General features: G+C 35.1%; 1 protein-coding gene across 2 annotated transcripts in view; it reads left to right on the top strand.

Moving 5' to 3' along the window:
* EDIL3 (EGF like repeats and discoidin domains 3) overlaps positions 1 to 22,269 on the top strand; it is a 447,895-nt gene that overhangs the window by 412,445 nt on the left and 13,181 nt on the right. For both annotated transcript variants that reach the window (XM_055233274.2, XM_055233273.2), the window contains one exon: positions 12,771 to 12,926. In XM_055233274.2, the coding sequence (XP_055089249.1) occupies positions 12,771 to 12,926 (156 nt within the window). The remainder of the gene's footprint in view (positions 1 to 12,770; positions 12,927 to 22,269) is intronic.

Below are 22,269 nucleotides of genomic sequence, written 5' to 3'. Positions count from 1 at the left end.
GTCCATGTGTTCTTGTTGTTCAATTCCCACCTATGAGTGAGAACATGCGGTGTTTGGTTTTTTGTCCTTGCAATAGTTTACTGAGAATGATGATTTCCAGTTTCATCCATGTCCCTACAAAGGACATGAACTCATCATTTTTTATGACTGCATAGTATTCCATAGTGTATATGTGCCACATTTTCTTAATGCAGTCTATCATTGTTGGACATTTCGGTTGGTTGCAAGTCTTTGCTATTGTGAATAGTGCCGCAATAAACATACGTGTGCATGTGTCTTTATAGCAGCATGATTTATAGTCCTTTGGGTATATACCCAGTAATGGGATGGCTGGGTCAAATGGTATTTCTAGTTCTAGATCCCTGAGGAATCGCCACACTGACTTCCACAATGGTTGAACTAGTTTACAGTCCCACCAACAGTATAAAAGTGTTCCTATTTCTCCACATCCTCTCCAGCACCTGTTGTTTCCTGACTTTTTAATGATGGCCATTCTAACTGGTGTGAGATGGTATCTCATTGTGGTTTTGATTTGCATTTCTCTGATGGCCGGTGATGATGAGCATTTTTGCATGTGTTTTTTGGCTGCATAAATGTCTTCCTTTGAGAAGCATCTGTTCATGTCCTTCACCCACTTTTTAATGGGGTTGTTTTTTTTCTTGTAAATTTGTTTGAGTTCATTGTAGAGTCTGGATATTAGCCCTTTGTCAGATGAGTAGATTGCAAAAATTTTCTCCCATTTTGTAGGTTGCCTTTTCACTCTGATGGTAGTTTCTTTTGCTGTGCAGAAGCTCTTTAGTTTAATTAGATCCCATTTGTCAATTTTGGCTTTTGTTGCCATTGCTTTTGGTGTTTTAGACATGAAGTCATTGCCCATGCCTATGTCCTGAATGGTACTGCCTAGGTTTTCTTCTAGGGTTTTTATGGTTTTAGGTCTAACATGTAAGTCTTTAATCCATCTTGAATTAATTTTTGTATAAGATGTAAGGAAGGGATCCAGTTTCAGCTTTCTACATATGGCTAGCCAGTTTTCCCAGCACCATTTCTTAAATAGGAAATCCTTTCCCCATTGCTTGTTTTTGTCAGGTTTGTCAAAGATCAGATAGTTGTAGATATGTGGCATTATTTCGGAGGGCTCTGTTCTGTTCCATTGATCTATATCTCTGTTTTGGTACCAGTGCCATGCTGTTTTGGTTACTGTAGCCTCATAGTATAGTTTGAAGTCAGGTAGCGTGATGCCTCCAGCTTTGTTCTTTTGGGTTAGGATTGACTTGGTGATGCAGGCTCTTTTTTGGTTCCATATGAACTTTATAGTAGTTTTTTCCAATTCTTTGAAGAAAGTCATTGGTGGCTTGATGGGGATGGCAATGAATCTATAAATTACCTTGGGCAGTATGGCCATTTTTCACGATATTGATTCTTCCAACCCATGAGCATGGAATGTTCTTCCATTTGTTTGTATCCTCTTTTATTTCATTGAGCAGTGGTTTGTAGTTCTCCTTGAAGAAGTCCTTCACGTCCCTTGTAAGTTGGATTCCTAGGTATTTTATTCTCTTTGAAGCAATTGTGAATGGGAGTTCACTCATGATTTGGCTCTCTGTTTGTCTGTGATTGGTGTATAAGAATGCTTGTGATTTTTGTACATTGATTTTGTATGCTGAGACTTTGCTGAAGTTGCTGATCAGCTTACGGAGACTTTGGGCTGAGACAATGGGGTTTTCTAGATGTACAATCATGTCATCTGCAAACAGGGACAATTTGATTTCCTCTTTTCCTAATTGAATACCCTTTATTTCTTTCTCCTGCCTGATTGCCCTGGTCAGAACTTCCAACACTATGTTGAACAGGAGTGGTGAGAGAGGGCATCCCTGTCTTGTGCCAGTTTCCAAAGGGAATGCTTCCAGTTTTTGCCCATTCAGTATGATATTGGCTGTGGGTTTGTCATAAATAGTTCTTATTATTTTGAGATATGTCCCATCAATACCTAATTTATTGAGAGTTTTTAGCATGAAGGGTTGTTGAATTTTGTCAAAGGCCTTTTCTGCATCTATTGAGATAATCATGTGGTTCTTGTCTTTGGTTCTGTTTATATGTTGGATTACATTTATTGATTTGCGTATGTTGAACCAGCCTTGCATCCCAGGGATGAAGCCCACTTGATCATGGTGGATAAGCTTTTTGATGTGCTGCTGGATTCGGTTTGCCAGTATTTTATTGAGGATTTTTGCATCAATGTTCGTCAAGGATATTGGTCTAAAATTCTCTTTTTTGGTTGTGTCTCTGCCTGGCTTTGGTATCAGGATGATGCTGGCCTCATAAAATGAGTTAGGGAGGATTCCCTCTTTTTCTATCGATTGGAATAGTTTCAGAAGGAATGGTACCAGTTCCTCCTTGTACCTCTGGTAGAATTCGGCTGTGAATCCATCTGCTCCTGGACTCTTTCTGGTTGGTAAGCTATTGATTATTGCCACAATTTCAGGGCCTGTTATTGGTCTATTCAGAGATTCATGTTCTTCCTGGTTTAGTCTTGGGAGGGTGTATGTGTCAAGGAATTTATCCACTTCTTCTAGATTTTCTAGTTTATTTGCATAGAGGTGTTTGTAGTATTCTCTGATGGTAGTTTGTATTTCTGTGGGATCGGTGGTGATATCCCCTTTATCATTTTTTATTGCATCTATTTTATTCTTCTCTCTTTTCTTCCTTATTAGTCTTGCTAGTGGTCTATCAATTTTGTTGATCTTTTCAAAAAACCAGCTCCTGGATTCATTAATTTTTTGAAGGGTTTTTTGTGTCTCTATTTCCTTCAGTTCTGCTCTGATTTTACTGATTTCTTGCCTTCTGCTAGCTTTTGAATGTGTTTGCTCTTGCTTGTCTAGTTCTTTTAATTGTGATGTTAGGGTGTCAATTTTGGATCTTTCCTGCTTTATCTTGTGGGCATTTAGTGCTATAAATTTCCCTCTACACACTGCTTTAAATGTGTCCCAGAGATTCTGGTATGTTGTGTCTTTGTTCTCGTTGGTTTCAAAGAACATCTTTATTTCTGCCTTTATTTCGTTATGTACCCAGTAGTCTTTCAGGAGCAGGTTGTTCAGTTTCCATGTAGTTGAGCGGTTTTGAGTGAGTTTCTTAATCCTCAGTTCTAGTTTGATTGCACTGTGGTCTGAGAGACAGTTTGTTATAATTTCTGTTCTTTTACATTTGCTGAGGAGAGCTTTACTTCCAACTATGTGGTCAATTTTGGAATAGGTGTGGTGTGGTGCTGAAAAAAATGTATATTCTGTTGATTTGGGGTGCAGAGTTCTGTAAATGTCTATTAGGTCTGCTTGGTGCAGAGCTGAGTTCAATTCCTGGGTATCCTTGTTAACTTTCTGTCTGCTTGATCTGTCTAATGTTGACAGTGGGGTGTTAAAGTCACCCATTATTATTGTGTGGGAGTCTAAGTCTCTTTGTAGGTCACTCAGGACTTGCTTTATGAATCTGGGTGCTCCTGTATTGGGTGCATATATATTTAGGATAGTTAGCTCTTCTTGTTGAATTGATCCCTTTACCATTATGTAAAGGCCTTCTTTGTCTCTTTTGATCTTTGTTGGTTTAAAGTCTGTTTTATCCGAGACTAGGATTGCAACGCCTGCCTTTATTTGTTTTCCATTTGCTTGGTAGATCTTCCTCCATCCTTTTATTTTCAGCCTATGTGTGTCTCTGTACATGAGATGGGTTTCCTGAATACAGCACACTGATGGGTCTTCACTCTTCATCCAATTTGCCAGTCTGTGTCTTTTAATTGGAGCATTTAGTCCATTTACATTTAATGTTAATATTGTTATGTGTGAATATGATCCTGTCATTATGATGTTAGCTGGTTATTTTGCTCCTTAGTTCATGCAGTTTCTTCCTAGCCTCGATGATCTTTACAATTTGGCATGATTTTGCAGTGGCTGGTACCGGTTGTTCCTTTCCATGTTTAGTGCTTCCTTCAGGAGCTCTTTTAGGGCAGGCCTGGTGGTGACAAAATCTCTCAGCATTTGCTTGTCTGTGAAGTATTTTATTTCTCCTTCACCTATGAAGCTTAGTTTGGCTGGATATGAAATTCTGGGTTGAAAATTCTTTTCTTGAAGAATGTCGTATATTGGCCCCCACTCGCTTCTGGCTTGTAGAGTTTCTGCCAAGAGATCCGCTGTTAGTCTGATGGGCTTCTCTTTATGGGTAACCTGACCTTTCTCTCTGGCTGCTCTTAATATTTTTTCCTTCATTTCAACTTTGGTGAATCTGACAATAATGTGTCTTGGAGTTGCTCTTCTCGAGGAGTATCTTTGTGGCATTCTCTGTATTTCCTGAATTTGAATGTTGGCCTGCCTTGCTAGATTGGGGAAGTTCTCCTGGATAATATCCTGCACAGTGTTTTCCAGCTTGGTTCCATTCTCCCCATCACTTTCAGGTACACCAGTCAGACGTAGGTTTGGTCTTTTCACATTGTCCCATATTTCTTGGAGGCTTAGTTCATTTCTTTTTATTCTTTTTTCTCTAAACTTCCCTTCTTGCTTCATTTCATTCATTTCATCTTGCATTGCTGATACCCTTTCTTCCAGTTGATCGCATCGGCTCCTGAGGCTTCTACAATCTTCGCGTAGTTCTTGAAACTCGGCTTTCAGCTCCATCAGCTCCTTTAAGCACTTCTCTTTATTGGTTATTCTAGTTATACCTTCATCTAATTCCTTTTCAAAGTTTTTAACTTCTTTGCCTTTGGCATGAATTTCCTCCTGTATCTCGGAGTAGTTTGATCTTCTGAAGCCTTCTTCTCTCAACTTGTCAAAGTCATTCTCTGTCCAGCTTTGTTCTGTTGCTGGTGAGGAACTGCGTTCCTTTGGAGGAGGAGAGGCGCTCTGCTTTTTAGAGTTTCCAGTTTTTCTGCTCTGTTTTTTCCCCATCTTTGTGGTTTTATCTACTTTTGGTCTTTGATGATGGTGATGTACAGATGGGTTTTTGGTGTGGATGTCCCTTCTGTTTGTTAGTTTTCCTTCTAACAGACAGGACCCTCAGTGCAGGTCTGTTGGAGTTTGCTAGAGGTCTACTCCAGACCCCTGTTTGCCTAGGTGTCAGCAGTGGTGGCTGCAGAACAGCGGATTTTTGTGAACCACGAATGCTTCTGCCTGATTGTTCCTCTGGAAGTTTTGTCTCAGAGGCATACCTGGCCATGTGAGGTGTCAGTCTGCCCCTACTGGGGGGTGCCTCCCAGTTAGGCTGCTCGGGGGTGAGGGACCCACTTGAGGAGGCAGTCTTCCTGTTCTCAGATTTCCAGCTGTGTGCTGGGAGAACCACTACTCTCTTCAAAGCTGTCAGACAGGGACATATAAGTCTGCAGAGGTTACTGCTGTCTTTTTGTTTGTCTGTGCCCTGACCCTAGAGGTGGAGCCTACAGAGGCAGGCAGGCCTCCTTGAGCTGTGGTGGGCTCCACCCAGTTCGAGCTTTCCAGCTGCTTTGTTTACCTAATCAAGCCTGGGCAATGGCGGGCGCCCCTCCCCAAGCCTCGCTGCCGCCTTGCAGTTTAATCTCAGACTGCTGTGCTAGCAATCAGCGAGACTCTGTGGGCGTAGGACCCTCCGAGCCAGATGTGGGATATAATCTCCTGGTGTGCTGTTTTTTAAGCCCGTCAGAAAAGCGCAGTATTAGGGTGGGACTGACTCAATTTTCCAGGTGCCATCTGTCATCCCTTTCTTTGACTAGGAAAGGGAACTCCCTGACCTCTTGCACTTCCCAAGTGAGGCAATGCCTGGCCCTGCTTCGGCTGGTGCACGGTGCCCTTCACCCAATGTCCTACGCCCACTGTCTGGTACCCCCTAGTGAGATGAACCCAGTACCTCAGATGGAAATGCAGAAATCACCCGTCTTCTGCGTCACTCACGCTGGGAGCTGTAGACCAGAGCTGTTCCTATTTGGCCATCTTGCATCACTAACGCCACTTTTCAATTGTTGAAAAATATACAGAAAGTTCAGCACACATATTCTCACTTGTGTAGAAGCTAAAAAAAGTTGATCTCATAGAAGTAAAAAGTAAAACACAGGATACTACAGACTGGGAATTTAGAGGGCATGGGAAGTTAGGGAGAGATTTGATAAAGGAAAAAAGATTACAGCTAGATAGGAGAAATAATTTCTAGTTTCCTATACCACTGTCAGATAACTATAGTTAACCGTAATATACTATATGGTTTCAAATAGTTACAAGGAGGATTCTGAACAAAAAGAAATGATAAATGTTTTAAATGATAGATATGCTGATTACCCTGATCTGATCTTTAGACATTGCAGTATCAATAACATCACTAGATACCTCATAAATATGTACAATTATTATGTATCAATTTTTTAAAAAATAAAATGTATTTAAATGTAAAATTTTATTTAAAAATGGGATTGATGTGTAAAGAGTTACTTTATATAGCAGATGGAAGAGTGTAATTTTCCTGAAGACAAATGAAACAATGTGTATCACATTTCAAATGCCAGGTTCTTAGTGTCTATAAGGAAACGTTGCACCAGTGGGCAAACAAATACAAATACACATGAGAGTCGAGTCGGTTTTTCTTCTGATAGTAAAAGAATTGGAAACAAATTAAATGAACATCAACAAGGGATTGGTTATATAATTTTCGCATTCATTCATGCACACATAATACAGAGTGTTATATAGTCATTAGGAATTACTATTATTTATATGTGTTTATTACTTTTATGTTTAAAAGGCCTTTTTTGTTTATCATTAAAATCATTTTCTTTGACCAAGTAGCCTTAATTATTTGAATTTATGCTGTAGGAATGAAGAGATATGTGGCCCAGGATGAAAAGACTATGATTGCATGGGAATGTTAATTTTAATAGAAAAATTAAAGATGGAGGGTGTAAATGTTTTATAGTAAGTTAATGATTGTAGTAACTCCTTAAAATGACATACTAGGTTTAAATAAATATATATTAAAAATAGACAATATAAAAATATTTTAATAATATAATTACTATTGAACTATTAAGAAATAAAGAGTAAACTAATTGCCTGCAAATATGCATGAAAAGCGTAACCAACATCTGGTAACCAACAATATTTTTTCAAATGCCAAGAACAACAAATATGTCTGAAAGCATATTTGAATTGAGAAGGAAAGCATTGATTGTATCTCATGGTAACACAGACTTGTTTTTAAATCTATTAATAAATTTTTCTTCAGAGCATATATCTTATTCATAATGAAAAAGACAATTAAAATTTAAAATGTTAAGTATAAAATATTCATAATTATCATGTTACCTCCCATTCTCAGTGAAAAACGTGCAGTTGAACTACTTGCATGATTCTAAATAAATTCTTTTAAAAATTAATAGTTACAAGCTGACAACAATCATAGGTTGTAGTTCAGATTGACATATGGCATTGTTCATGTTGTAATTGCAGGTAATTGTTAAGTACAAAATTATCTCAATTTTGTCTTCAGGCACATGATGCCTGTATATTTGGAATGTCTGCAATATGCCAGGTGTCCTACAAAACTCACAGCTGAATGATCATTTGGGCTTAGAACATTTGTTTATTGCACCATACATGTGTTGTACATGGTTTTACATGTGAAAAAATACCATAACACACCAATACAACTGAAAACTTCATCCTTTGACAGATTATTTCATGGTATGAGTTTTTGGTTTTAGTTATTGTATTTTTACTATATTACATGAAAAAAGCAATTGCTATGTTAAATGTTTTAAAATGTTGTTGAAAATTAAAATTTTTTTAGTAAAGGGGAGAATGCAATAATGAGTGCTAGAACGCTTATGTTATCCGGCCTCAATCATATTTTAAAGATTCCAAACTTTAGATCAGAACTAGATCAAATCAGATACAGGAGCTAAATATTTCAGATTATTAATCACATTAACAAGTTGGCCTGCAAATATGGACTACAAGTGTAGCCAACATCTGATAACCAGCAATATTGTCCAAATACCAAGTACCATTAATTATGTGCCTTAAATGTAACTGGGACTAACTACAATTGTTTTGTGTAATTTTAAGATAAAACATTCTGTATTGAAACCAAATGTTATTAAATACTTTGTAAGTCAGTTTTCAAATACTGTGCTAGTTAACCATATTAGCTTCAAAGTCATTTCTGTTTAATGAGTTAATTTTACAAACTCTACGAAGTCATAAAATACACAATTCAGAATAAATGATATGAAGGCACAAACGAGCATTTTAGATGTAGCTGAGTGGCACAATTCTGTGATGAAACTGGCCTGTGTTCACACTTGTTGCACACTTATTTATCTGTATCACTTTTCATTGTCCTCACCCCTTCAAGAATGTCTTCACGAAAATCAACTTAATTTTCCAGTCTGCCCTATCTTCTTCCAGGGAGCTGTGATGAGGGTGCTGTGCAGATGTCTGAAATGAAGTTTATCTTTAACTTCCTCAAACAAATGCTCAAATGCTCACATAATTCTATGCCATTTGTCTAAGTTAGACACACTCTAAAAATATTTATGCTTTGCCAAAACATTACAGGATATTTTACAACAAAAAAGTTTATATTCCCACAGAACTCTCATGCCATACTTTTTGTTTACTGTTGAATCATTTAATCCTTTCTCCTTAAGTATCCTCCCTCTTGTTTTCATTCTTAGAGTGAAATAAGTAACTCAATAGGATTTGGAATCTATTTTCTCTTTTAATATTACTTTAGAGCTGTATCTCCATTGCATCACAATCAGTATTTAAATAGAGATGCATAATATATAAAATTTGTTATTTTATTTATTTTATTTATTTTGAGATGACATCTGGCTCTGTTGCCCAGGCTGGAGTACAGTGGCACAATCTCAGCTTGCTGAAACCTCCACCTCCCAGGCTCAAGCCCTCCTCCCACCTCAACCTCCCAAGTACGTGGGACTACAGGTGCATGCCACCACACCCAGCTAGTTTGTAATTTTTGTAGAGGTGGGGTTTTACCATGTAGCCCAGACTGGTCTCGAACTCCTGAGCTCAAACCATCTGCCCCTCGGCCTCCCAAAGTGCTGGGATTACAGGCGTGAACCACCATACCCAGACTGTTACATTATTTTTAGTTAACCATTTCACTCATAAATGGCAATTTCAGGTTTTTCAAAATTTGTCTTCTTTAAGTAAAGGTAAAATAACTATTTTTGTATATATCCTGAGATGGTGAGCAAAATATTTTATGATCCAGAACTTGTTTCTAGAACAATCTAGCCACCCATTTCCCTGTTTCCATTTCCTTCTAACAAGATATTATGAAACATATATTAAATTCTTCCCTCAGATTTCTTAATTTCATGATGTTACCAAAGTCTTCCATAGTGCTTACTATAGTCTACGTATTGCTATACCTACTTCTGTACACACGATAAATATTACCTCATCTTATTCTCATAAATTCCTATGAGAATTGTTATCCTCATTTCTCAGATCAGGAAGTTGGGAGGTAGAGAGGTAAAGTAGCATGTCCAAGATCCTTGAGCCAATTTGGGACCCCAGACCACCCAGTTCCATTAGAGTAGGCTGACTCTTAGCATCAAATTCCTTAAGATTGGAGAGGATTTTTTGCTACTTGCCTTCTTCAGTAAAAATTGATGGATGCCACAGTGACACTGTGTTTCCTTGACACTGTGTCAAGGAAAAATCCTCATAGAAAAACTAGAGAAAGGTAGCTAGAATTTTCTGCTCTGATACATAGTGACATTCATAGCCATGAACTGGTTCTTGTCCATAGAACATACTTAAAAAGGAGTCCCAACTGAATTCAGCAAAACGTTTGTTGAGCGCCTGTTATATGTAAGACACATTTAAGGCAGATCCACACATGAAGTGCATGCAGTGCATGAAGCCAAATATCTACCCATGAGCCAGCTCAGTGCCCTAAATAGTCTGCCCTATTTTAGCCAAATTTGGGGAGGTGAGGATTTAAAAGACCAGAAGGTATTTTGTCCAGCATATTTGCAGCTCAACTTTCACCCCAAAGATCTTCAAGAGGGCAGAGTGGTCCTAGACCAGGGGCAAGCATTAAGTCCTAAGGAATGGGCTTTTCTAGAATCATTCTGCATGCCGAACTCTGGGGTTATGTGGTCTGAGTGCCTCTCAGGGTGAGTTCTGTACATGCCCTCTGTCAGCAACCTCATGTTCAGTGTGAGGTGCTGATTATTTTTGTACTGAAAGAAGGTTTGCTTAGGCCTCATACTTTAAGTTTAATGTAGCAAATTTTAGGACAAAATCCAGCTTTAAACAGATTGCTGACTATTTACGTGGAGAAGGTGGCTTAACTGGAACAAAAAAGAAAAACATTTCTAGATAGAAAAAAAATTGTTGCAGAAGGGGAGCAGTTAGAGTGGGAGAAAAACATATCTGTTGGAATGTGCCAAGACACACAACTTAGGGAGAAAACATCTCCACCCAGCAGGAAACCCAGCTGACTTTAAAAAGTACCGCAGAAAAGGGGATGTTAGAAAACTCCTCAATGCATCATCTTAGCTGAGGACTTATAGAAGTTTAGGATCTGAGGAAATTCAGCCTGGAGGTGATCATATTCTTGGTGACACTGTTTGAGTTCCTGTGTGTTGACTGCCTGTGATAGCAAAACACTGACTCCGTTCTTTAAGATTTTTTTTTTCCATGTATAGAGTGCCAGCAACATTAAGAACACTTTGAAGAAGAGCAGCTTTGCCCCGCTGTCTCCGATCAATTAGGTTTGGATTTAGGACAACAAAAGCAATCTATATTTTAAAGCCCAGACAGCTGAAGAACAGGGGAAATTCATGATAAAACACAGGGCTTTACTAATATTATAAATCCAGGATTGTTTTTGTATGACTTAAATTGCTGTAAGTTTGACGAGTGTGGTGATGCTTTAGAAATTTCTTAAGGAGTTACAGAGAGTGGAAAGAAATCATTGAGTGAAAATATAAATGATCAATGAGTAATCACTCACTGAGAAAATCAATGACTGATCCGTTATGCTAAGAATCTCTATGTATGGTGGACCTTTGGATCTGTGATATTCCTCTATTCACTGTTTATTTTTGGATCACACACCATATTATGTTACATCTGTTGATATTAAATTCTTCATCTGTAAAGTGGAATTAATATCCTACCTTGCATGGTTATTGGGAGGATTAAATGAGGACACACAAGAAAACATTTGCACAATGTGAGACATCAACCATTTCCTTCCCAGGATATCATAGTTTTGCCATCCTGCATTACTGCTGGACACACAAGACATTTTAGATAATATAATACATGTTTAGAAAAATAAGCAAAAAATTTGATTTTTGAAAATGTTTAAATAGAGCATTAAAGGTGGTCTTTTGTCCTAATCCATCACACAACTTGAGCCAAAAGTCTTTAACACATGTTCCAAAAAGTTAACAGAAAGCTCATGTGAATTCAAAAATATTTAATATCACAGGCTGTGACACATTGGAAACTGTTTCACACCTTTGCTGATGGGCATCTGTGTCACTAAATATGGTCTTATTCTATGCATTCTCTCTAGCTCTCTCTTCTCATTCATGGCCTGTATCTGACCCATGACTATCTATTTGTGGCTACCTTACATCTCACAGGATAGAGGACCTAAAATAGAAACAAAAGGACCTAGTTGTTGAAAGCACTAAGATCACACATGGGATCATGACAGTTAAAGATGATAAGATCAAGGATGTAGCAAGGCACTTAGTCATAGGAAATAGGTGGAAGTAAGTGGCTATTGCAGGAAGAGAGAGGAAGCCGTAGATCAAGGAACATAAACATAAAAGGTAAAGATCTTACAAGTTGTCCACATAGAAAACAAAGTTTTCTAGATTTTTAAAAAATTAGCATTATATAAGATGTAAAAAAATGCAGGAATGAATTAGAGAAAAAAAGGGAAAATATTGAACTATTCTATATTACGTATTCTTTGATGAAAATGTTTCCTATCTTTTGCATATCAATTACATTTTGATGATTTTAAAGCTTACTAAATTTCCATGGGTCTCATGCCCTTTAAAGTATGTATTTTGCAGAAAAGAACACATTATGAGCATAGACTCTACAAGTCAGGAATGCATATATTTAATCCTTCTTAATTTTTGAAGACTATTTGCCTTCCTCCTCAACCATTTTAGAATTGTAGTTTTCTAAAAGGGGGTTTTCACTGGACAATGATTACTATTACCCAATTATATATTATTGAATTGATTAAAATTTATGGAAACAGGATTGACTAAGATTCCATTGTGAAAATCTAATACTATTTTTGTTCCTGATGTGGACACAGCTACAATGCTATTTTTATTTTCATTGAAATGACCAATAAAATCAGAAAATTGAACTATAAGTAAAGTTCTGGCAGGTAGTGGCCAATCTCAAGAAGGTCACCCCAACCAAATCTGTTCTATCTCAGTTACAAAAAAAAAAATAAATAAACCTGCACAAATAGATGAATCCACCTAATATAAAATTAATTGGTGGAATGAAGTCACCATGATTTGACTTTAAAATAGTAAAAATGGTTGTTCAAGGAGTCTTGGACTACATTAACCCAGTGGCAATATCAAAATTATAAGCCAATCATAGGCTCAGTCATTGGTTTCAAAATACTAATAACTAGGCAGATTTTTGGTTTTAGGATATATATAGTTTTATTCCCTTGACATCAAAAGACTTGCAAGTTACAACTTGGTTGTTGCATTTAAAGCACGTATTTTTCTTTTTTTTTAGGTGGATCTTCTTGTTCCAACCAAAGTGACTGGCATCATTACACAAGGAGCTAAAGATTTTGGTCATGTACAGTTTGTTGGCTCCTACAAACTGGCTTACAGCAATGATGGAGAACACTGGACTGTATACCAGGATGAAAAGCAAAGAAAAGATAAGGTAAGTCAGCCAAGTCAAATTACACCCAAGTTTGACTGAATTAACTGCTTATACATCTGTACTGAAAATAGTATCCACATATACTGAAAATATATGTTAAATGAAAAGCTTTAAAGAATAGTTCTGTAAAGGGATTTGCAGTCTGGTATGTAATGGTGCAACCTAGAGGAAAAAATTGCTTTACTGATAACATTTTTCATATTATTAATTGCCTGAGATCTGACTATCTAAGATTCACCTAATAGTTTATAAAGGTGATATAATCTTGAATAGTTTATCATAAGACACATGTAAATAGTTATTGCCAGAATATATGCCACTGTCATATTCATTATTAAAATAAATTCCTGATGTTAGATAAAATGTTCTTTGGAGAAAAATATTTCAAAGTTTAATGAAATTATTTTTAAACACTTATATTTTCTTAATTATTGTAACAAGTAGGAATTTTAGAAATAGAACAATTTTGATTTCACAGCTCAATAACAAAAAACTCAGATGCTTTTCTGCTCCATTTCCTTCATTGTATTGTAATTCATAGGTTTGTTTTATTTTTCTTTTAAATTCATAATCTACTTTGAATTTCATATATACACACCTCTATACACACACACTGTACAAATCAATGCCATACAATTTTTATTTTTTTAATGTTTAGCATTTTGAGCATCTTTTCATAGTATCTATTGGTTTCAGTATCTGTGAGACCCTGGAGAATGAAAGTGCTCAAGGCCTTATCAATGACTAATTGGGATCAGATGTTTAAATATGGCCTCAGTTGGATTAGTGAAATCAAGTTAATTTGCTGCTTAGAGTCACTATGCAAGGAATGCTAGCTTTCTGAAGACATCAACAAAAGCTCTCAGATCAAGGATTTGGGGGAGAATATAACACTGCTTTATACATGTTAAATATTTGAGTTAATAATTATTTTTATGTTATGTAATCCTTTTACTTCCTTATGGTTATTGCATTATTAACTGACAGAGGGGTTGAAAATATCTTTCTTTTCTTCAAATATTCAAGGCAGAGAATTTCTAAATCTCCCCAGAAACGCTAGGGCCATATCACTGTTTAAGTGATTCAACAGTCTACATTTATTTCACACAAAATTTATTTTAGAAGAGATGTGTTTTTAGCTTTAGATTTGAAAAGCCACACCTAGTCACATGTTAACATCTCAGAACACACTCATGTAACATCTCAGGACACATGCACATTTCACATGTTAACATCTTAGAAATTGGTGTATCTTACATCACAATTTAATTGAGAGCACTTATTCTTTCGTAGATGAACATAAAATAATGGCATGATTTATAATCAATGACATCTTAAACTGAATAAATATTAGATATTTTGTAAAATTATTTTCAAACTTATTTTGTGAGCTATAGACAAGTGTTTGCCATGATTTATTGCAAATAACTATTTCACTTTGTGTCTTTTACCTTTTACAGTAGGCATTCTGATTCAGTGTATGTTTCATAAGATTAATTTTTTTAAACTTCATAAATTATACAGGCTTGAAATTAATTTTAAGACAGATGAGTACTTATCCATGTGTAAGTTCAGTAAACAGCACATCTATAATAGTGAAATCTTTATATAGATTAGTTTAGGGAAGAAGCATAAAGAAAATTATGGTTAAACCATTAAACTGTTGAGATACTTTTTTGTCTCCATTTATGTAAAAAAGTGATTTAATATGTGAGTAATTTAATTTTTCTTGTAGACTAGACATTTTCTTGTTAATGGGTTTTATTTCATTATCTCAATCTGAAACTTACATAAAATTTTTGTGTCGTTTGATAGAGTTACTCAGGTTTTCTATATCTTTGCTGATTTTCTGTCTACTTGTACTATCAGTTACTGAGAAAGGAATGTGGAAATTTTCAACTGTCATTATAGATTTGTCTCTTCTTGCCATTATATCAGTGTTTGCTTGATGTATTTTGAAGCTCTGTTGATATATACATAAACAGATTTTTAATGTCCTTTTGATCAAATCAACCCTTTTTCATTAGAAAACGAAATTCTGTATCCCTGGTACTATTTTTCGCTCTGAAATCTACTTTGTGTGATATTAATAGATATCGATTAACTCCAGCTTTCTTTTTATGAATGCTACCTTAGCATATGGTTTTTTAGTATTTTTTCATCCTTTTACTTTTAACCTATTTGTACTCAATATTTGAAAAGTATTCCTTCTATGCAGCATATAATTTGATCTTCTTTTGTCCAGTCTATCTCTGCTTTTCAAGTGGAGCATTTAAACAATTTATATTTAATGGGAGTATTAATGTAATTGGATTTAAATTTATCATCTTACTATTTAGTTCTTATTTGTCACATCTATTTTTGTTTGTTATTCCTATTTTTGCACTCTTTTAGATTAATCAAATTTTCAGTGATTCCATTTTAGTCGTATTTGTTGAATTATCAGCCATAACGTTTTGCTCTTTTTGTGATTGCTTCAGGATTTGTGATATATATTTTAAACTTTTGAAATCCACCTTCAAATGAATGTTAAGGCCCAGAAACTTACCTCCATGAACACAAGCAAAATAGATTATAGCTATTAATCCACATATTTAGGAACTATAATTATTGTAACATACAATTTGGACATGACCAAAATAAATCTTTTTTAAATTGATGTATCATACTTGTACATATTTGAGGTGCACATATGATATTTTAATACATGCATACGGTGTGTGATGATCACATCAGCGTTATTGGGATATCCATCACCTCAAACATCGAACCAAAATAAATATTATTAAGAAAAAATAGACTCTACTAGGCAAGTTGGAAAATTATGAAAGTAGATTGATGCATACTATTTACTAAAAATAATGTGAGCTGGAATTCTCCGGTGAGACCATAAAGCACACTATTATTCAAATAATATAAATTTTTTTAATGAAACCATTTTTATGTTATAAATATATGATAATTGGCTAAACTCAGCCAATTGAACTGGTAGTTTTAAAAAGAAATCTAACCAGTTTGCTTTTAATATTGTAACTAATTAGGCATAATGAAGAAAAGCCTAAGATAAAAGCCTAAGTTTGTTATTTACTATTGAAGAAGACAACTGACACCAATAAACTGTAGATAAAAATTCAGTAATTAGTATTATTATAAGGAAATTTTTTATGGGGAAGAAGGAATTACAGAGCGTTAGATCTCTCCATCTTTACATAGAAAAGAATTTTATGAAACAATGAGAAAATATGTTGCCTAAGTTATTTAAACACTTGAAAATATAGTCATTTTATATGTAAATATACATATATATCAATAAAATATGTTTTTGATAGGTATCAAAATAACTCTTTTGCTTTATTTCTACTAGTTCTACTAGATATTTTACGTATCATTTCATATATACTTTATAGATGTCCTCTTCTGTTTAAAAGGGCTCAATACTACTTAGCAATTAATTTTTTCTGAGGTTGAGTAAGCCATCTCCTATTGATTCTTAACATTATTTTTGTCTTGTTTTCCATGGTTACTTTCCATAAGAGGAAAAAAAAAGTCTTCAATATTTACAAGTGCCAATTCAACCACAAGCTTTCATCCAGATAAATATAATAGATGAATTGAATGTTTCAGGGCAAAACGTGTGTCTGCAAGATGTTTTATAGATGCACTTTTCAAACAGAAATATGTATAAACAAAAGCTTCTAAGTCTTCTTTTGTGCTGTTTGTTTTTATTGACTGCTTGCTTTAATAGATTTTTGGAGTGTGGGTGTGGAAGCCTAATGTAGATCCAGACACAGATTACTTCAGAAAAGTAATCTGAAAATAAATGCAATTTTCTAGGTTTACAGTAAGTGGTATAAAACTCTAAAATGTATCAATGGCCTCTTTGTTTTTATTAATCAGAATGACTAAGCCTCAGAAAAGCAATATATATATATATATATATATATATATATATATATATATGGCATACAAAGAGGAGTATCTAAATATATGTAATAAATATACATGTGTACACACACATGCCAAAAGTCAATTGAAGAAAAATAATACTCTGTTCTCCTTATTGAGATGTCAGTTTTTGAATACCCTCCCATAGCATTCACAAGAATTGCAGTTTACTTTATTGTTGTTTTTTAGCTAAATTCCACATTAAATCTCTTATAATTGAGCCTATGATGACACTGTCATTACAGTCCATACATTTTTATTTTCCCCTTACTAGTCTACAGCATTTTCTAACATTTAACTAACTTTTATATTTCTCTACAGCATTAATTCAGGTACATTTTTATTTGAAAGTCAAATGTTCCTTTGCTCTTATGAAAGTGACATTTGTTTTATACACTTGGAGCTGTTTTTTACGGCATTTAGCAGGAAAACTGCAAAACTTGACAAACACTTTCAGTATTTAATTTTTCAGGTTATAAGCCAAAGTAAAGCAATAATAAACTTCAGGAAGAGTACTTATATGGAAAAATTAGAAATAAAAATGGGTTTTCTCATCCAATATATTAGTCATAACATCATAGTGTTTAAATAAGTCTGAATTCACACCATAGGAGCTTTCTTTTCTCAGGAATAAAGAAGCTGGTAATACTCCATTTCATCTCCCTCCCTAAAATTATCGAGGGTTTTGTAAAAGCATAAGTTGAAAAGTTGAAACTTTACCTGGATTTTCCAAAACAGAAAACAAAATCCCCTGTTTCCAATAATACTTTCTTGGTCCTTAAAGATGAATCACACATATATTCATCAAGAAATAAACTGCAATATCTTGGTGAACTCTCTAATTCAGTAGTTACCATAATTGTCTGATTATGGCACTCATGAGGAGAGCTTGTTTAAAAACACATATTTCTGGGCCCTGCTTCAGACTCTCTGGAGATGAGCTGGAAATCTAAATGTTTACAGAGGCCCCAGCTAATTTAAATAATAAGCAAGTGTGTGAAAAATGACTAATTGATGCCAAAAACAAAATTAAGTTTTTGAAACTAAGTGTAGTTTTCTGTTTTTCTAGTGAGAATTGAATTTTTTATTATTATTCTTTAGGACTTTGGCCTCTAAGTGGTCAGAGGAAGTCAGTGTGAATCAATGTTTCTAAAAATAAGATTAAATTTTAATATGTTTGCCAATTCCCTTACGAAAATCACAAAGTAAACACTAGCTTTAAACAAATTTTAAATTGAAATAATATAAATAGTTTAGGATGCAGATTAGATGGGGGGATCATCTAGAAGGAGGTGAAGTTTATATTCATTCAATTGTGTATTCAGTTGGCAGACTTCACGTGAGAAAAAAATCTGAATATGACACAGTCTCCCAGTCTAATGAGAAGCTCAGCAAAGGTGGAAAAACTTTGATTCAATCGTTTATTTGGGAAAGTCAAAATATAACCTACTGGGTATATTATTTGATAAAACAACTCTAGGGAAGAAGTAGCACATAGATATGTCAGTTTCATAAAAGTCCATCACTCTCCAATAGAAGAAAAGAGTCCCTGGTCCTTTTCAACCTCCTTCCTTTTCTCAACATGGGTGTGAAAAATAGAAGCAGCAACATCATCAGTCCTCATTAATAAAGCTGACAGCCGTGGTCTGTATTGAAGGATATATTCAAATTCAACAGTAATTACAGATGTCACAGAGCATCCTGTCATTTCTGCTGAAGTGAGTAGTTTTGGAGAGCTGAAATTAAATTTGAATTTTTAATACCTTGAAAGTCCAACTCATGGGTAAGGCAGAGGTCAGATGAGTAGTCAATAATACTCATGCTGTTCTTTTGAAATTTGATCTGGGTGAGACACTTAGAACCTGAAGAATCCCTTAGGGAGTAAATAAAATGGAATCGTCAGTGGCAATCACAGAGGAAGATGATAGCAGGGGGAAAAGCAAAGGGAGTGAATTGTCTTTCAAGAGGGAGCAGCTGCGTGTTTCCGAGCAGCAGGATCAAGGACAGTTTCTCTCCATATTACATGGAGACCATTAGTTTCATCCATTCAGAGTCCTGTTACTCTTTTCAAATAAGGCAGAGAAGGAAAGAAAGGAGGCTGCTTTTCAAAAAGCAATTTCCAAAAAATATATGACTTTATACAAAACACTAGGATTCAGTAATAGCAAGTGAAGTGTGCCCCTACATGATAGAAATTCCTGTAGTCACTTTATTTTACTTACTGAAATATTCAGTGGCTGAGTGACTTAATTGAAACTAAAGTTAAGAAGACCATCATATTATTTCAGAATTGTCTAAAAATAAGGACATTGTTATTTATTTATTTTAATTTGCATATTTTTAACTTGTGTGCCTACATAGACAGGTATGTATATTTATGGGGTACATGAGATGTCTTAATACAGGCATGCAATGTGTAATAAGCACATCATGGATATTGTTATTTAAATAAATACCATTTGGTATCAACTGTTATTCAGAAGTTTCTCTGCTTTTCTCCTTGTAATTTAATATTATGAGACCTGACTAGGATATGTGCTGGTATGCCCGAAATAGAATGGTATGCTTGTAAATTTTGCTAAGGCCTCTGACCAAGAATGAAATATATCAGGAAATATCTAAGTACAGAATAATTGATTTAGCAAGTGAAAGTGGTTTGCAGGCCTAGATCTGCCTGCTGAGTTGGGAAAGGACAATCTAGTTAAGTAAACTGAATTCAGAAATCAGCATATTGTCATCAATGAGTAGTGTGATAGCAGTTGTTAAGATACACAGAGAACATAATAGGGACCCACTTATCAGAATCAATTGTGAAGCAGAGGCCTGGGATCAAAAACAAGACAGAAAAAAATGGATGCAAGTCCACAAGCAAATAGCCCTGGGTCTCCTACAAAAAGTATTATGCTTCCATTTCCACGTTTAACATAAGCTCCAAGTGTCCTACCTAGATCCAAGAACAACTAAAATGTTTGTTCTTGGATGTAGGGTAAAGAAGGGTGTAAGAGCAGGAAAGGAAGGGGAGAACAGGAGATGGGGCTTATGGGATAGAGATGAGCAGAGAGAGGGCTAGTGCCCACTGTAAGTGCAACTGTAGAATGGAACAACTAGCTACATGCTGGAAATAAAAGACAAACCAGAGTGACTCATTAGCCACAGGAACAACCAGAAGCCATTCTGTCTGAAGGAGCTCAGTGATTTTTTAAGAAGTCATTCAGTTTATTTGGAAACATCAATGGAAAGCTAGTTGTCCTTCTTTAAGGATTGATTTTGAGGTTTCTAAGAAAATCCTTTGTATATTATTTCACATTTTCTGATATTAAACTCTGTCAATGTAAAATATGCAGTTAATTTTGGCCAATGAAGCATTTACTTTTCTTGATGGCATTTGGGTGTTTTAAACTTCATCATTAAAAAACAAAAGAGCAAAAGCAGAATGCTGTCTAACAACAACTAGGTGGTAGAAACAAATATACATCAGGCAGAAAATTTATAAAATTCACCAATATTAGGGTGGGTTGGGGGCAAGGAGTAGGAATAATGTCCCTACTGCTATGACTGTTATTTAATGACAGATAACCACCTAGTACAGATGCTATGAAACATCGTTCTCAATAAATTTACGGAGAAAGCAGAAAACAAGTCAGGATAATACAGTAACAAAGAATAAATATATGCTTATTGTTTTTTCTTGCTAATTATCTTTTTTCTCCAAAACTCAGAGTTACATTTTCAGGGAGTTTGATAAACTCCCTTAAAATTTGAAACAATATAGATTTTCAAGTTAGCACATGTTTCTGCAACAAAGGAAAAAGTATGTGTGAAAAACATAAGGAATATGTTAAATAGCAGTATTATCAAAGTAAAATATTCATAAATGAAAAATAATTTAAATGTTGTTTATTATTACATGCTTTACTACCTTACTTTTCCCAGTGCTCAAATGCCAAAAAAGTTAAAATCTTATTTTTATCTTCTCAATCTTCCATCACTCATCAGAAATCACTAAAAACATGTACACTTAAAATTCTGAATACCTCATGTTTATGTGTGACTTATTTATTAATAGACCTAATTGCATAATGACAATATTTCTCAATGAAAAAAATTACTTATGCTTTTATTTAAGGCATTCTTATACAACTACTAAGAAAACTCATCAAGTGTTAGCCCAACTGTGACTCTATGCATTGATTAAAAATGCTAACATATTAAAAATATTGATTAGTGATTAGCTCTCCAGTAGAATGATTGACTATCAAACTTTAATAAATTATTTAAGATTCAGTGATGTTATCATTCATTAAGAGGTAGTGATGAAGCTGATGAAAGCAGGAGATGTTAACTGAGAGAAAATTAGCATTTTTAACAGAAAAAACTACGATGCTATTTTAGGTGAATCTGATAGTTTTCTTTCCTACTAGGAAAACAAGTACTCGATCAATCTGAGTATGATAGAAACTATGTCATTATTTTGATTGTTGAAGTATGCATTAACCATTGACTAGTGGTGTTAGTCTATTTTGTATTACTATTAAGGAATACCTAAGACTGGGTAATTTATAAAGAAAGGAGGTTTATTTGGCTTGTGGTTCTATAGGCTGTGCAAGAATGGCAACAGAATCTGCTTGGCTTCTGGTGAGGCATCAGGAAGCTTTTTTTACTCATGGCGGAAGTCAAAGAGGGAGCTCATCACATGGCAAGAGAGGGAGCAAGAGAGAGAGGAGAAGGTGCCAGGTTATTTTTTAACAACCAGCTCTTCTGTGAACTAATAGAGCAAGAACTCATTCAATACAATAGGGAGGGCACCAAGCCATACATGAGGGATCTGCCCCCATGACCCAGCACCTCCCTCTATCCTACACCTCCAACATTGAGGATCGCATTTTGACATGAGATTTGGAGGGGACAAATATCCAAACTATATCAACTAGAATATAGCAGAAATTTCAACCCATTTTATTTCTAAATAATCACCAAACAACTAATATTTTTATCGTTCATTATATGGTAAAAAATGCTCAAGGACATTAGTTCTACATGATACATATGCCATTTTTACTATCCACCATCACCCATCAGCTACAATATGTTAAGCAATTAAAAGTCTCCCCTTTAACACTTTCACAATGACTTAATTAATGTGGCAGTATTTTTCTACTTTTTCACAGTTTAAATATGAAGAACAAATGACACCTGTCATATACCCATGTTTATGGAAAACTATAAAAAGATTTCTGAATCTGCCACACCCTATAAAGTTAATCATTTGGCAGTGATTTTTATGTAGTTCCTTTGGTTGAATCTCAAAGAGAACGTGTGTTAATATGTGTAGAGCACTCTTGGGACAAACACACCTGTAATAAGCCCTTTGGGGACACTTATCAAAGAGGCAACACAT

The sequence above is a fragment of the Symphalangus syndactylus genome, chromosome 11 (genome assembly GCF_028878055.3).
Source record: "Symphalangus syndactylus isolate Jambi chromosome 11, NHGRI_mSymSyn1-v2.1_pri, whole genome shotgun sequence".
NCBI lineage: Eukaryota > Metazoa > Chordata > Mammalia > Primates > Hylobatidae > Symphalangus > Symphalangus syndactylus.
The sequence above is the reverse complement of the archived record's forward strand: the minus strand, read 5'-3'. Positions and strand labels throughout refer to the sequence as shown.